The sequence below is a fragment of the Osmerus eperlanus genome, chromosome 20 (genome assembly GCF_963692335.1).
Source record: "Osmerus eperlanus chromosome 20, fOsmEpe2.1, whole genome shotgun sequence".
NCBI lineage: Eukaryota > Metazoa > Chordata > Actinopteri > Osmeriformes > Osmeridae > Osmerus > Osmerus eperlanus.
In genome coordinates, this window is record NC_085037.1 from 1518076 (window position 1) to 1535093 (window position 17018).

Genomic DNA, 17018 nt, shown 5'->3' on the forward strand with positions numbered 1-17018 from the left:
CACATGTAAGGCTGCAGCCGCTTATGAAACAGCTGCAGGCGCTTCCTAAACGGGTGTCCAATCAAAAATACGCGTTTAAATTACGAGTACATTTGACCCTGTCGGCGTTCCATAGGAAGGCAGTGCGCGTTCACGCGTAGGGGAGTGGAATTCTGCGGTGGAGTGAGAATTCGGTCCAACACGGTCATCGTAAAGTTTAGAATAATCTCATGTGAAAGGAGTAACAATGCATTTAGCCGTTGCCGCCCTGGTGCTGTTTGGGTCGTTTTTAACCATCAACAGTGGTAAGAGTTCATCTATTGCTTCATCTTCATGTCTTGTGGCGTAAACACTTGTTTCCTTCGAAAAAGTCTATATGCTTTCTTGCGTTTCCTACCATGTAGCGTTATGATAGTACTAGGTTAGCGAACATCGCATCCCATTTATTCCTGTCTTGAGTTTTTTATCTCCAAACATTTTCGTTAGGAAACTTAACAATTTTTTGGGGGCATAGCATATGTTTAGCGAAAGTATGTGTAAATTAAAAATAGTGAATTTAGTTAGTAGGCTACTGGGCAATATCCTCAAAAGTGAAAGTGAAACTTACATTGTTACTGTCTGAGTAGAGCTGCGCCATAACCTGAATGTGCGTATTTATTTTGATAATTTGACCACATTTCGATTCAGAGGAATCAAATTGCTTGTGTAATTGTCCGTGACTGCACATCGTAGGCCTACCATATAGGCTACTGGTTTTATTGTAAACTTAACATGTTGAAATGCCTGTAGGTGACCTGTATTGAAATATTACAGCAACATGACCACAGCAACTCTTTACTTAAATAAACACACTAGGATATGGTTCATTTGTTGTCCTATCGTATTTTTAAAAACAGGTAAATAGTAATAAAACTAATTGATTATATACCAAATCGTTTTCATGATAGTATTGTAGCAAGTCAGAGCCTGTCAAGCAGAACTTGCAAACGTGTGAAAGCCATTTCTACCTAGCAACATGCTTGTAAAACATCGGATTGGTTCTAAAAGACAACACATTTACAATGTTCCAGAGAAGAATATACTTCCGCCTATACGACAGAACAAACAATACAGTAACCTACATGCCGCAGTTCAATCAGGCGGGATTAGTTTATGATAACTGATTAAAAATAATAGTTCTTGGACAGGTAAAATGAGAGATTTGTGCAACTGTTTATTACTGTGTATTACCTATCTTACACAGATAATACACCTCTGAACTTAAGTTTTAATGTAAATCTGTTTTAATTAATTAAATGACTCATACATATGCATATTGTTTTAGTTTTATCTAGCAGACGCTTTCATCCAAGCAACAAAAATGATTTAAATGTACAATCTCTTTATCTTCAGTCAAATGCTCTACCACTGAGCTGTACCCATCCCTTACCTAATTGTATTTTAAAATAAACCATTTTATATCCACAAACTCCTGCTGATTTTATATTTGTGTTATCAGAGCGCCACTCGCTGGAGTACGTCTACACCGCCCTCTCCAAGCCCATTCATCAACATGGTAAGGAAACTTAACAATTTTTTGGGGGCATAGCATATGTTTAGCGAAAGTATGTGTAAATTAAAAATAGTGAATTTAGTTAGTAGGCTACTGGGCAATATCCTCAAAAGTGAAAGTGAAACTTACATTGTTACTGTCTGAGTAGAGCTGCGCCATAACCTGAATGTGCGTATTTATTTTGATAATTTGACCACATTTCGATTCAGAGGAATCAAATTGCTTGTGTAATTGTCCGTGACTGCACATCGTAGGCCTACCATATAGGCTACTGGTTTTATTGTAAACTTAACATGTTGAAATGCCTGTAGGTGACCTGTATTGAAATATTACAGCAACATGACCACAGCAACTCTTTACTTAAATAAACACACTAGGATATGGTTCATTTGTTGTCCTATCGTATTTTTAAAAACAGGTAAATAGTAATAAAACTAATTGATTATATACCAAATCGTTTTCATGATAGTATTGTAGCAAGTCAGAGCCTGTCAAGCAGAACTTGCAAACGTGTGAAAGCCATTTCTACCTAGCAACATGCTTGTAAAACATCGGATTGGTTCTAAAAGACAACACATTTACAATGTTCCAGAGAAGAATATACTTCCGCCTATACGACAGAACAAACAATACAGTAACATACATGCCGCAGTTCAATCAGGCGGGATTAGTTTATGATAACTGATTAAAAATAATAGTTCTTGGACAGGTAAAATGAGAGATTTGTGCAACTGTTTATTACTGTGTATTACCTATCTTACACAGATAATACACCTCTGAACTTAAGTTTTAATGTAAATCTGTTTTAATTAATTAAATGACTCATACATATGCATATTGTTTTAGTTTTATCTAGCAGACGCTTTCATCCAAGCAACAAAAATGATTTAAATGTACAATCTCTTTATCTTCAGTCAAATGCTCTACCACTGAGCTGTACCCATCCCTTACCTAATTGTATTTTAAAATAAACCATTTTATATCCACAAACTCCTGCTGATTTTATATTTGTGTTATCAGAGCGCCACTCGCTGGAGTACGTCTACACCGCCCTCTCCAAGCCCATTCATCAACATGGTATCCATGAGTTCACCGCCATGGGCCTGCTGAACGACAGGATGATCGACTACTATGACAACGATCTTCAGAAGAAGGTTCCCAAGCAGGACTGGATGAAGGAGAGACTGGATAAAGACTACTGGGACAAAGGCACTCAGTCACGCAAGTTCAAGGAGCAGTGGTTCAAAGTCAACATTGGAATCCTAATGGACCGCATGCGTCAGAATGACTCTGGTGAGAACAAACACAGACCAGTACTCCAGTCCAGTGCATCATCCACCATATTTGTGTTTACAAACTGTTTATTTGTATTCTTGTTTTGTCTCAGATGTCCATAGTCTTCAGTGGAGGCATGGCTGTGAGGTTGAAGAGAAGCAGGGTTCTGTGAAATTCATCCAGGGCTTTGACCAGTACAGCTACGATGGAGACGACTTCCTGGCCTTCGATGACACCTCTACACAGTGGGTCGCCCCTAATGCTGCTGCTCTGCCAACCAAGAGGAAGTGGGATGGAGAGCAGATCCTGAACCAGTACACCAAGGGTTACCTGGAGAAGGAGTGTGTCGACTGGCTGAATAAATTCATGGATTATGGCCAGAAATCCCTTCGTGAAGGAAGTGAGTAGTTATATTGTATCTGGTGTGAGGTGTGCTGAGCAAAATTCCTCACATAAGTATTACCGGTACATTTGACTTTGAATAATTAAATGTTTAGGGCATAGATCTGTAACTCTGTAACTATGTTTATTTCCTATGTAGAGCCTCCCGTTGTCGAAACATATGGTAAAGCGTCCAAAACCGTGGGGAATGTCAAACTCACCTGCTGGGCCACTGGATTCCTGCCTAAAGAAATCACCCTGCACATCAGGAAGAATAAGGTGGTCATCTCTGATGGCGTGGAGACTTCAGGAGTCCGCCCCAACCATGATGACACACACCAGATTTGGCAACGTGTTGAGATCCCCATGAATGACCAAGGAAATTACGACTGCTTTGTTAACCACAAAGCCTTGTCTGAACCAATCATTAAAGCATTCCCTGGTAATACAATGTCACCTCCTTCCGAAAAAAGTATCTTATATTAATGATATTTCTGTATCTGTTTCTTAGTTGTGTTTCTAACACTGTTGATTACGACAAACTACTGTAGTCTTGATGTGTGTCATCTGGCTTCTTATTACTGGCTCAATCATTTCTCTCCCGTTATTTGCAGAAAACAAGTGTGGTGACTGTCCTCTGGTTAAGGTCGGGACTATTGGTGGGGTTGTGGGCTTCATCGTATGCCTGGCCTTTGTTGGAGGGCTCCTGTTCATACTTTATAAAAGAGGCATCATCAGTAAGTAGTGCTTAGACTGGTTCCATTCAAATAAGTATTTCTTAAAGATTTAGCATCTCAGCGTTTATTTTTATGATTCTCAAACGAGACACCAATGTAACAAAGTTGTCCTCTTTATCTTTCAATATGATATCCAGACCAGGCAAAAAATAAATATTCTCAGTGGAGGAATAACACATGAATAGATATAGAATTAGAAATCAACAGATGAAAAAACACAAGATAAATCTTTTTTAAATTTATTTTCAGGGAAAGCTGACATGTATAATGAAAATATGAAATGATTATACCCTTTGCAACAATGTAAATGAAACATCAGGCAGTTTAAGGTTACTATACAGTGCATGTACTGCAGTTAACATGACATTTCTTTTCAGCTCTACCAAGACATACACCTTCTAAACAACTAGGTCAGTTACAGTTTAAAATATCCATCCATCCATCATCTTCCGCTTGTCCGGGGGTCGGGTCGCGGGGGCAGCAACCTAAGCAGGGAGGCCCAGACTTTCCTCTCCCCGGCCACTTCCACCAGCTCTTCCTGGGGGACCCCGAGGCGTTCCCAGGCCAGCCGAGAGACATAGTCCCTCCAGCGTGTCCTGGGTCTTCCCCGGGGCCTCTTCCCAGTGGGACGTGCCCAGAACACCTCACCAGGGAGGCGTCCAGGAGGCATCCTTATCAGATGCCCGAGCCACCTCAACTGGCCCCTCTCGACGCGGAGGAGCAGCGGTTCTACTCTGAGCCCCTCCCGGATGACCGAGCTTCTCACCCTATCTCTAAGGGAGAGCCCGGACACCCTGCGGAGAAAACTAATTTCGGCCGCTTGTATTCGCGATCTCGTTCTTTCGGTCACTACCCACAGTTCGTGACCATAGGTGAGGGTAGGAACGTAGATCGACTGGTAAATAGAGAGCTTCGCCTTTCGACTCAGCTCCTTCTTCACCACAACGGACCGATGCAGAGCCTGCATCACTGCGGACGCCGCACCGATCCGCCTGTCGATCTCGCGCTCCATCCTTCCCTCACTCGTGAACAAGACCCCGAGATACTTGAACTCCTCCGCTTGGGACAAGATCTCCTCCCCGACCCGGAGATTGCACTCCACCTTTTTCCGGTCGATAACCATGGCCTCAGATTTGGAGGTGCTGATTCCCATCCCAGCCGCTTCGCATTCGGTTGCGAACCGCTCCAGTGAGAGCTGGAGGTCACGGCCCGATGAAGCCAACAGGACCACATCATCCGCAAAAAGCAGCGACCCGATCCTGAGGTCCCCAAACCGGACCCCCTCAACGCCCTGGCTGCGACTAGAAATTCTGTCCATATAAGTTATGAACAGAATCGGTGACAAAGGGCAGCCCTGGCGGAGTCCAACCCTCACCGGGAACAAGTTCGACTTACTACCGGCAATGCGGACCAAACTCTGGCACCGGTCGTACAGGGACCGAACAGCCCCGATCAGGGAGTCCGGTACCCCGTACTCCCGGAGCACCCCCCACATGAGCCCCCGAGGGACACGGTCGAACGCCTTTTACAAATCCACAAAACATGTGTAGACTGGTTGGGCGAACTCCCATGCACCCTCCAGAACCCTGCCGAGGGTATAGAGCTGGTCCACAGTTCCACGGCCAGGACGAAAACCACATTGCTCCTCCTGAATCCAAGGTTCGACAATCCGACGGACCCTCCTCTCCAGCACCCCTGAATAGACTTTCCCAGGGAGGCTGAGGAGTGTGATCCCCCTAAAGTTGGAGCACACCCTCCGGTCCCCCTTTTTAAAGAGGGGAACCACCACCCCGGTCTGCCAGTCCAGAGGCACTGTCCCTGATGTCCACGCGATGTTGCAGAGTCGTGCCAACCAAGACAGCCCTACAACATCCAGAGCCTTAAGGAACTCCGGGCGGACCTCATCCACCCCAGGGGCCTTGCCACCGCGGAGCTTTTCAACCACCTCGGCGACCTCAGCCCCAGAGATAGAAGGGCCCCCCCCAATGTCCCCAGACTCTGCCTCCACGTCGGAACGCGTGTTGGTGGGATTAAGGAGGTCTTCAAAGTATTCCTTCCACCGATCCAGGACGTCCCCCATCGAGGTCAGCAGCGCACCATCCCCACCATATACAGCGTTGACAGTGCACTGCTTCCCCCTCCTGAGTCGCCGGATGGTGGTCCAGAACCTTTTCGAAGCCGTTCGGAAGTCATTCTCCATGGCCTCGCCGAACTCCTCCCACGCCCGGGTTTTTGCCTCCGCGACCGCCAAAGCCGCATTCCGCTTGGCCTGCCGGTACACATCAGCTGCCTCTGGAGTCCTACCAGCCAACAAAGTCCGATAGGCCTCCTTCTTCAGCTTGACGGCTTCCCTCACCTCCGGCGTCCACCACCGAGTCCGAGGGTTACCGCCGCGACATGCACCGACCGCCTTGCGTCCGCAGCTCCGGTCAGCCGCCTCAACAATGGAGGCCCGGAACATGGCCCATTCGGACTCAATGTCCCCGGCCTCCCCCGAGACATGGTCGAAGCTCTCCCGGAGGTGGGAGTTGAAGCTCCTTCTGACAGGGGATTCTGCCAGCCGTTCCCAGCAGACCCTCACATTACGTTTGGGCCTGCCAGGCCTGACCGGCGTCTTCCCCCACCATCGTAGCCAACTCACCACCAGGTGGTGATCAGTTGACAGCTCCGCCCCTCTCCTCACCCGAGTGTCCAAGACATTCGGCCTCAGATTCGACGACACGACTACAAAGTCTATCATCGAACTGAGACCTCGGGTGTCCTGGTGCCAAGTGCACATATGAACACCCTTATGCTTGAACATGGTGTTCGTTATGGACAAGCCGTGTCTAGCACAGAAGTCCAACAACAAAACACCGCTCGGGTTCAGATTGGGGGGGCCGTTCCTCCCAATCACGCCCCTCCAGGTCTCACTGTCATTGCCCACATGAGCATTGAAGTCCCCCAGGAGGACGAGGGAATCTCCGGGAGGAGCGCTTTCCAGCACCCCTCCCAGAGACTCCAAAAAGGGTGGGTACTCTGCACTGCCATTTGGTGCATAAGCACAAACAACAGTGAGGACCCGTCCCCCCACCCGAAGGCGGAGGGAGGCTACCCTCTCGTCCACCGGGGTGAACCCCAACGTACAGGCGCCGAACCGAGGGGAAACAAGTATTCCCACCCCAGCTCGACGCCTCTCACCGAGGGCAACTCCAGAGTGGAAGAGAGTCCAGCCCCTCTCAAGGAGACTGGTTCCGGAGCCGATGCTGTGCGTCGAGGCGAGGCCGACTATATCTAGCCGGAACTTCTCTACCTCGCGCACCAGCTCCGGCTCCTTTCCCGCCAGCGAGGTGACGTTCCACGTCCCTAGAGCTAGCTTCTGCAGCCGAGGATCGGACCGCCAAGGCCCCCGCCTTCGGCCGCCGCCCGTCTCGCACTGCACCCGACCCCCATGACCCCTCCTGCGGATGGTGAGCCCACTGGAACGGGGTCCCACGTTGTCTCTTCGGGCTGTGCCCGACCGGGCCCCATGGGAAAAGGCCCGGCCACCAGGCGCTCGCCATTGAGCCCCACCCCCGGGCCTGGCTCCAGGGGGGGGCCCCGGTGACCTGCTTCCGGGCAGGGGCAACTGAGAACCATTGTTAGTTTTCTTCATGGTAGTTTTTGAGCCACGCTTTGTCTGATCCTTCGCCTGGAACCTGTTTGCCTTGGGTGACCCTACCAGGGGCATAAAGCCCCCGACAACATAGCTTCCAGGATCATTAGGACACGCAAACCCCTCCACCGCGGTAAGGTGGTGACTCAGGGAGGGGCAGTTTAAAATAATATAATAAAATGTGTTTTAATGTTTGAATTCCCCCAATGATTTCACAATCGTTTGTTGGTTCAAGAAGAAAATATGTATCTCTTTCTGTAGTATTCATTTCAGATCCTGAAGAAAGGTAGTCAGAGGAAAGTGTTGCAAGCATAGCATTCAAGTGGCACCCTCAACACTCATATGAAAATTATCTTTTTAAATGACATATGCAGTAACTTTCTTTGTTGTGACTCTTCTCTCTGCTTTATTTTTCAGGACACTCCAGTGGTGGGACCCCATCTCTGACTTGCAGCACTCAGAGTATTGGTGCTTCTGCAGGTTAGTGTCTTTAACATGGCAACATTTCCACTCATCCATTTGTTTCTTTGGATGGGATGACATCAAAGCTGTTTGTATGGAATGAAACTATGCTCATTTTGTATTTACTTATGACTTATTATGCAACATCACGTTATCCCTACATATGGTACATATGGTACACAGATTTTTGTGGCAGATATAAAAGATGTATCATAATATTAACTAAAATGCTTGTTTATACTATTATATCTGTCAGAATATTTTGTTTTCAATCTCTTTTTTGGATGTGAAAGAAAGCAGTGACAGCAGTTCTGATTCTGGTAGTTTATTCATATAGGACTTGGAACGAGAAAATTCACAATATTTCTATTGTGTGTCCCACTTCTGCTTAATTTCTCGTCAGTTTTACAAGAATGAAATCTTGAGGTCGTGACTCTTCCCTCTGCTTTATTTTTCAGATTTTAACTCCAGTGGTGGGACCCCATCTCCACCTGGCAGCAGTGTGGTCATTGTTGTGTCTGCAGGTTAGTGTCTTTAACATGGTTAACATTTCCACTCATCCATTAGTTCAGATGGGATGACATCAAAGCTTTTGGGATGGAGTGAAACTATGATCATCTTGTATTTACCTTAACCCTTGTGCTGACTTCGGGTCACATGACCCAAAGGTTCACAACGAGCCATCGTTGTGTTTACCCAATTTTACCCAATACAAAAACAATAAATAGCATTTTCTTTTAACCTTCGCAATGTCTGAGACAGCCCGACGGTTAAAAGAAAATTCCTCACTTTGTTTTTGTATGCAGTAAAGTTATCGCAATACAACGGTGGGCCACAATGACTGATGGGTCAGAATGACCCGAAGATAACACAAGGGTTAATCTATGTTCATTTACTGTCACATAATCATGAAATGTTTCATGTTAAGTCTACAACATGGTAAATCTGCAAAGAACATTGAAAACAAAGTGGTGAATTCAATTGTTTTTCACCCAGTGATATTTTAGGTCATTAAGTGGTGTTTATATCTAACAAACTTTTCTTGGTCCTTCAGAGACAGCAGATGAATCAACTACACTCTTACTGAACAAGGAGTCCACACAACACATGAACGGTCAGTATAAAGTCCTTAACTGCAAGCGCTCACACAATGTGCGAATAAGACAAAATTATGTGGCAATATGTAGTTCACATAAGTTATAACAAGCCTTTAAATCCTGAAGAAGGGTAGTCAGAGGAAAGTGATGCAAGCATAGCATTCAAGTGGCACCCTCAACACTCATATGAACATTTTCTTTTTAAATGACATATGCAGTAAAATGTTCATTGTTGTGCATGTTTTCTTACATGATTAAGGCCCTTGAAAACAAGTTGTATGCTATTATGAAAGTATGATTTAGAAAATACTGTATCTTGATGATAAGAGCCTCGACCACTCATAGTATTGACAGGCAAAGCAAGTGCATTATATCATCTTTTTGGATTCCTAAAGAAATCCTATTATCATTTTTACTCAAACTTGGTTCCAAGTTAGTCATTGTGTTTGTTGTCCCTACAAGATGTATCTTATAGTGCAAAGAGTTTTGTGGCGGACATAAAAGATGTATCATAATATTAACTAAATGTCTTGTGTTATATCTGTCAAAACCTTTCATTTTCATTCTCTTTTCTTTTTCAGATAAGAAAGGAGGCAGTGACAGCAATTCTGATTCTGGTAGTTTATTCATTTAGTAATTACATTTGTCATAAAAATCCTATTTTCTCACTATTTAGTGTCTCACTTCTGCTTAACTTCAGTTTTACACCAGAGTGAAATCTTGGGGTTGTGACTCTTATCTCTGCTGTATTTTTCAGGACACTCCAGTGGTGAGAACTCATCTCTGACTGGCAGCACTAAGAGTGTTGATGCTTCTGCAGGTTAGTGTCTTTAACATGGCAACATTTCCACTCATCCATTAGTTTCTTCAGATGGGATGACATCAAAGCTTTTAGGATGGAGTGAAACTGTTGTAATCTTGTATTTACCTTAACCCATGTTCATTTACTGTCACACAATCATGAAATATTTCATGTTAAGTCTACAACACGGTAAATCTGCAAAATAAATTGAAAACAAAGTGGTGAATTAAATATTTTTTCAGCCAGCGATATTTGAGATCATTAAGGACAAGTGATGATTATATCTAACAACTTGTCTTGGTCCTTCAGGGACAGCAAATGAATCAGCTGCACCCTTACGAAACAAGGACTCCACACAACACATGGACGGTCAGTGTAAAAGCCTGGCATGCTCCTTAACTGCAAGCGCTCACACCATTTTTAAAACAAGACATTTATTTTTAGAACTGCTTAAAACAATTGTTATCAAATTAAAATAGATGTAGATGATGCTTGTTCAAACCAATGTAGCTGTGACCACATTCCAATCTCAATTTCTTTCTTTTCAAACCAGATGGCAGCAACAGTTCTGATTCTGGTAGGTATTCATACAATTACATTGTTGTTGTTAAGACCCAAAATGTTATGTCTCCTTCAGAAGCCTTTTCCCAGTTTTATTTAGTGACTCATTCTCAACGACTGTAATACAATTAGAACTGTGCACTTCTAGCCCTTGATTATCGGTGGTTTGTACAGCTCTTTGGATAAAAGCATCAGCTAAACGATTTGGGGCATGACTCATGTTCCCTTGAACCATCTAGCGGTGAGAAATGTAATGCTTGCTGAGGCCTTGATAGCGGTAGTAATGGCAGTTAAGAATTGATGACCCTTTACTGTGTGTAAATGTAGTTAATAATTGTGCTTTAATTATTTGTTGCTTGTCTTCTTCAGGAGCGGGTAGCCATGAAAGCCTATCCCAGTCTTCCAGGGAGGAGGTGGTGTAGCCTCCCAGGCTGAACCAAAATCAAGTAATTCAGTTGTTAGTAAATCTAACAAGCATATTATTGAAATCGTGAATACACTCCAATTTAAAGGGACAGGTGTTGCTCAGTGGTAGAGCATTTGCCAGCTGAGCAAGAGGTCCCAGGTTCAAATTCACCCCTGTGCACTGCTGTGGATAAAAGCAAAGTGATTATATAATTCTAAAATTTAAAAGTTTGTGGAAGTATGGAGGTCGGAGGTTGCTGGTAGAAATCCTTGAATGGACGATGGGGATCAGTGAGTTGGATGGCTGGCCTTATCTGGAGGATACCTTCAGTAACCTCTCAAGTCTCTGAAAACACTAGTTGAAATCATGACTGATTATGTGTGTGGAAGTAGCATGTAGAAGAAATTAGTGTTGTCGAACGCCCCTGAAGGAGCCTTCGTTTTGATGGACTTTGGAGAAACAATTTTGAAAAAAAAAAAAAAGAATAATGCTTAATAATGAAAAGTGTGCATTTTGGCAAATGTGTTTGACTTTGTGCATACGTATATCCAAGTTGTGCATTAAAAAGTTGTAGATGCTTGCATACATATATAAAGGTTTTGCAATTTCAAGTTTGGTGTTTTTAAGAGGAGTTTTGACCTCTAGCATACGCATGTGTTTTATTAGAAAGAATGTGCATTGGCAAATGTTTTTAAGAAAGTGCTTGCATAATATTTTAAAGAATGTTAAGAGATAGCTGGAAAATGTTTTAAGAACCTTTTTTACCTTTTTTGAATTTTAAAAACTTTGTAGATGTGCATCTTAAAATGGATATGTAGTATTGCTAATGTGTAAAAGTTTAAGACAGAGTGTTTCAGTATGATAGATGCAGAGGATGTGGTTAGGAAATGCTTTAATAGATGAAACCACATTTAACTTTTTGGAGAATACAGGAAACGTGTATTCCGATACCTGCGTCATGTCTAGACAGGGCCATCACGTGTTAAAATAAATAAGAATGAAAGTTGGGGGTAGAGAGAAAGCTCTCGGTAGTTGTACTTCGTGAGTCGTGAGTCGAGTATTCGAGGTTTTTTCCTGAGACTGTTTTTTGTAGAGTGTCCATCTGTGCCTATTTTAGAAAAGAGTTTCTTTTTTGTCAGTTGTACTGCTGTTTTACTAGTGACCCAGGGTCCGCGTTTTCCTATTTTTTTTGTCGTGCCTTAATAAAGGATGCTTTAGCTTACCTTTTTCTTTTCCTTTTTACACTTTTGTATCTGTTCCAATAATCTGCCAATACAAATTTGAAAAGACAGTCGTTGCTCTACCGCCCATTTGTGCGCCCCTCGCTCGAGACCAGGGGATCCACTCAGCGCCCCACACCGATGCTCAGGTGAGTTCCCCGGGAATCGCGACCAGTCATTTAGTCACGAAAACTGCCCAGCTGGTGTTTACGCGAAACAGGGTCTTGAAGTGTTCATCTGCTCAGACACATATACTCTCTCGATAGGTGCGGTGTTGCGTCTCACAGATAAACATAATTTTATTATAATTAATGCTAATAGGATATTTATTATTGGAGCCTTTTGTTGCTCGTATAATAAGCTTGATGACTAAAGGAAACAATGACTAAAGACTGAATAAAATGTTGATGGTAAGCTATGATTCTTTTTCACACTTGCTAATAAGAAAGTATTCCTCTTGTTTAAAGATACATTGGAACATCTGTCTAGGCTGTCTAGGCTGTGTTTCCAAGCAACCTGTGTGACTTGATATTTTTGTAACATTATTTTAATAATGATGAAATGAAATAAAAAATTATTTTTGCCTTCCTGGGTGTATCAAGTATTCCAGTTTGTCTATTTCCCAATAAACTCCCAATAAACATACCGTATATGCACATAACATAATGAGGGATGCAATCACGGTAAACAGTCTCTCTGTAATATGATATTAGTGAAATACGAAAGTATAATATCAATTTGTAGCCCACAATTCTAGGTTTTTGACGCTTTATTGTGATGAACAAAAAGCTCAAGTGAAACATGTTCCTGGATATACCCAGGAACATGTTTCACTTGAGCTTTTTAGCTTCAAGGTACTCTCTCCTCCCTCAGTTTCAACTTCCGTTCAGAGAGCTCCAGCAGGTCCTGCATGCTCCCCTGGTCGGCCTTCAGGACACGCAGGGTGGTCTGGAACATGTCCTGCCACTAGACCACCTGCTCCTGGCACAACTTGTCATGTGCAGCGTTTGAGGCGTTGCTGCTCGGAGGCGGAGGCTAGCGTCTGCCGGAGGAGGTCCATCTCCTCGTTCATCAGACTCCTCTGGGGGGTGACCTCCCTCTGCTGGTAAGTCTGGGCCATGTCCTCGTACTTCTGCTGGAGGGCCTTGAGCTGGTCTTCCATCAGGGACTTCTTGCTCCTCAGCGACGCCAGTTCGCGTTGTAGATGCTGACATTTCCCCTCCAGGGCCTCGCAACTCTGTCATTGGACACTGCTCTGGAATCATGCCCCTGGAGGTCGTAGGTCATCTCCAGGTGAACCAAAACGTCAGAAAGAATCTGGAAGGAGAGAGATACAGCTTGTTTGATGTATCCTTTTAGATACACAGAGAAAGGTATGACTCAACTGAAACTAAAGGTGATGAATAACAAAAATGAACCTCACGTCAATCTTGTCATCTTTTCCAGCAATGGTCTCCTCGGTGTCTCTCAGGGTCTTCAGGTATTCTTTCACCTGCTGGCGGAGGCGACGGTGTTTGCCCTTCAAAACCTTGGCAGCATTGCAGAGGAAGCGCTGCTGTTTCCTCAGCGCTCCGTTCTCCTTCTCTGGGCTCCTCCAGCAGGTGTGGAAGGCGTCCTCGTGGCTCCTCCTCTCCCCTGCGGCCGCATGCGCCCTGGCCAGCTCCTGATGGTCGCCACCAGCCGGAACGGCACCACACAAAGCCCCACGGCCCAGAGAGCGTGCTCCACGATGACCAGGTACGCTGGGTCCCAGGGAAACACTGCTGAAGAGTCACCCTGTATCCATGGGAACACGGAAAATGACAAGTCCTGGATCCACAAGGTGATGGAATCTGAGGTGCTCTGATAGAGCACTGTCTGGTCCAACACGGTTGGGTTGAAGACGGTCAGATATGTCATGGTTGGGTCGAACATGGTCACCGACATGATGGTTGGATCGAACACTGCATGATACAACCCGGTTGTGTTGAACATGCTCAAATGTAATATGGATGTGTTCAACCTGGTTTGATTGAATACCCTTTTATAGAACACGAGTGGGTTGAACACCATCTCAAATAACGTGTCTGGGTTCGTCACGTCAAACTGAACATGTTTGGTTGGAACCTGGTGACGTTGAACATGGTCACAGTGGGATGGAACACTGTCACCGGCACCACGTCAGTTTCCTGAAAAGAAACAAAAGATAATACATCCATCATGGTTTCATTTCAGACATTTCAGTTCAGCTCATCTTTCAGATAAAAGTATTATTAAATAACTTGTGATATTATAACAAGCTTCAGCTCATTTGTTTACCTCATCATGAACATCTTGTTAGCCATTTTCGGTTTCGCAGTCCGTCCAGAAATCCTATATTGTAAGAAAAAATATGGTATGTACTTTATCTTAGCTACATATCTTTCTTACATAGACTTGCTGTGTAATAAAATGAACATACCCAGTTTTAAATGTCAGGGTATAAGAATGTACACAACTTTTCAGACAGTGGTTATTTATCCCAAGTAACACTTACGATTGTAATCTTCTGCCACGGGTTGAGAAAAGCTTTGACTTTCCTTGGACCGTGGCAAAGGCATTCTGTCCAGTTAATCACAAGACATTCTGGACAGGTGACCAGTTCCTGCGGACATCTTCTTCTCTTTTGAAGAGAGCCGACTCCGGAGGTGGAAGAAAAACCAAACACGGAGTGTGCAAAAATTCAAAGTATAACATCTAACTGCCCCATGTGACATTGTCTCGCTTGTTTTCGCTTGAAAATGAACTGAATGAAGATAACATTGGGTATGTAGGCTATTATGTTTTCATACATGACATAAGCAAATCTTTAGATTGCGTCACAGTAGGCTGACAGGCCAGCCCCCAGTTCATTTTTTAAATGACAGATTCAACAAGGTGTCTGTATACTGAGCGGTGTCCACACTGACCAGTGTATCAAACTCCTTTACCTTCCTGTCACTGTTTGTTCGCTAGATGGTGACATAGGACTATAGACATAGGTTGTGAAATTAATGATCTAACTTGTTTCTTCAGGAATCTTTCTATGAATGCCAGTTTTTATTGTCCACCAGGTGCTAAGATACTGCAGCCAGCCACCAGGGGGCGATCGAGATGTTTTGGCTTCATTTTTTAGGAGACTTGAGAGCCCTGCGTTGTGGGTTCTCAGAAATATTTCAAGAAATTAGTTTGTTGTGGCCTACTGTGTCTCTGGGTATAATCATTTAACTTGACTCATACCGTAAATCCTCAAATAGTGTCCGGGGCTTTTATTTACATAGGCTGCACAGCGCACCGGCCTGTATTTGGGGCAGGCTTGTATTAGGGGCAGGCCTTTATTTCTTACTTACCGGTATCTTCTGTTATAGAATTGTATTATTTAAATAAAATAATGGGCATAATTACAGTAGGCTAATATCATTCATTGCATATGCGTTCAGCACTTCCTGCAACCATTTACCGATAGGCTACCGGTAGAATGAAACCGGTAGACCTATAGCTAATCAACTTTCTGGAGACTAACCATTTAGAAATTAATCAGTAATAAACCAGTGTCAGTCTTAAGATACATCGTTAATTGCAGATATTTTCCAATGTTCTCAATTACAATCAAGCAAGTCAAAAATTTCACTCGGCCAAAAAAAAAGTTTATCGCGTATAGCGCTTTATTTGCAGTGTCAACGTAACAATAAATATCTGGTCCTGTCAAAGGACAGCAATCACAGAACGAACAGGAGACAACCCAAATCCAGGACTTAGACTAGGTCTATCATATTACGCAACTACCAAATTCATCAGCAACATCTGAATGGGCATATAGCCATTAAGCTACGGTCAAATGGAGCAAACAAACTCCGAACTAAATGGACCTTGCAAAATAGGCCTACATCTAAACATAATACTTAGGTCTACATCCAAAGCTCACCAGTAATGAGGCAACATTTGTACAGCTATTCGGCGTCCCCCTCAACACCCTCTTCCCCATCCTCATCATCGAGAACAACAAGTTCATTATTAAGCAGCTCCTCTTCGTCGTTCTCCTCATCCTGGGCTACTTGCGTGCGGTTCTCCTCCCCCCGCTGCCGGAGCTGCGCCAGCGCATCCCTACCAGCGGCGCATGGCTGTCCCGCTTTGAAGCAATGGATGAGATCATCTTCACTCCCGTCATCTTTCAGTGTCAGTCCACAAACTTTGAAGGACTTTCGGATCATGTCCTTGTCCAGATTCTCCCAGGCAGCGACTACCCAGTTCACGAGCAGGTGGCAGGCAGGGGCTCTCATGTTACCTCCAGCAGTATATTCTTTATCTGAGTCCCCGGCCATCCATAAATCATACGCCTCGTGTAGACTCTGCTTGAACGGCTGGTTCCACATAACATCTGGGGCTTGGATGTACTTAGTGCAGCCGCCAGGGATAACTGCAGTTGTGACATTATAGCCACATTTGAGTTCAGCCTTAGTGGCGGCGCTGATGTGGCATCGATATGCATCCCAGGCTAGGAGCCGTGGGGTGAAACTGAATTTCCCGACGACTGACTGTAGCCAGTCTGATGTCAGGCTGTCGTTCATCCAGCCATTCGCTGAAGTTGCAATCACAGCGCTTACTTTCTGTTGTTGCATTCGAGCCACTTCACGCACAGCCCCTTTGAAAACGATGTACGTCTTAAGTTTGGTACCATCGGCCTTGGCAGCCAGGATCACTGTGAGATGGCTCTTCTCATGCCCTGTAGTTTTTAAAGCCACGCTTTTGGCCCCTCGCTTATCCACCGTTGTGGACGACAGCATATCAAACCAGACTGCTGTTTCGTCCATGGCAATTATGTCTCTCTCCATAATATTTTTGGAGGCGATTACTTTTAGTAGTCAATGTAGGAAACCAGCTTTTCAACCACCTGGTCTGGGTCTTTCTGAGACAC

General features: G+C 44.3%; 1 protein-coding gene and 2 long non-coding RNA genes across 7 annotated transcripts in view; 2 read left to right on the forward strand and 1 right to left on the reverse strand.

Annotated features, from left to right (window-relative positions):
- The window catches only part of LOC134006758 (H-2 class I histocompatibility antigen, Q10 alpha chain-like), a 35854-nt gene extending 23159 nt beyond the window's left edge, over positions 1-12695 (forward strand). Inside the window, exons 1-15 of one of the 5 annotated variants that reach the window (XM_062445769.1) lie at positions 125-284; positions 1478-1534; positions 2552-2824; positions 2919-3206; positions 3348-3629; positions 3802-3924; positions 4302-4334; positions 7976-8038; positions 8479-8544; positions 9075-9134; positions 9699-9734; positions 9875-9937; positions 10229-10288; positions 10473-10496; positions 10850-12695. In XM_062445769.1, the coding sequence (XP_062301753.1) occupies positions 227-284; positions 1478-1534; positions 2552-2824; positions 2919-3206; positions 3348-3629; positions 3802-3924; positions 4302-4334; positions 7976-8038; positions 8479-8544; positions 9075-9134; positions 9699-9734; positions 9875-9937; positions 10229-10288; positions 10473-10496; positions 10850-10902 (1539 nt within the window). In that variant the 5' untranslated portion in view covers positions 125-226 and the 3' untranslated portion in view covers positions 10903-12695. Of the gene's footprint in view, positions 1-124; positions 285-1477; positions 1535-2551; positions 2825-2918; positions 3207-3347; positions 3630-3801; positions 3925-4301; positions 4335-7975; positions 8039-8478; positions 8545-9074; positions 9135-9698; positions 9735-9874; positions 9938-10228; positions 10289-10472; positions 10497-10849 lie in introns of those variants that run through there. The other 4 variants (XM_062445770.1, XM_062445771.1, XM_062445772.1 and 1 more) reach the window with 4 other exon arrangements.
- Positions 12696-13070: 375 nt separating this feature from the next.
- On the forward strand, positions 13071-13813 carry LOC134041025 (uncharacterized). Its single transcript, XR_009932935.1, has 2 exons — positions 13071-13211; positions 13553-13813. It is a non-coding gene; the product is annotated as an uncharacterized LOC134041025 (long non-coding RNA).
- On the reverse strand, positions 13188-14879 carry LOC134041024 (uncharacterized). The gene is made up of 4 exons (XR_009932934.1): positions 14622-14879; positions 14405-14458; positions 13530-14274; positions 13188-13423 (listed from the first exon to the last, which is right to left on the reverse strand). It is a non-coding gene; the product is annotated as an uncharacterized LOC134041024 (long non-coding RNA).
- Positions 14880-17018: the final 2139 nt, after the last annotated feature.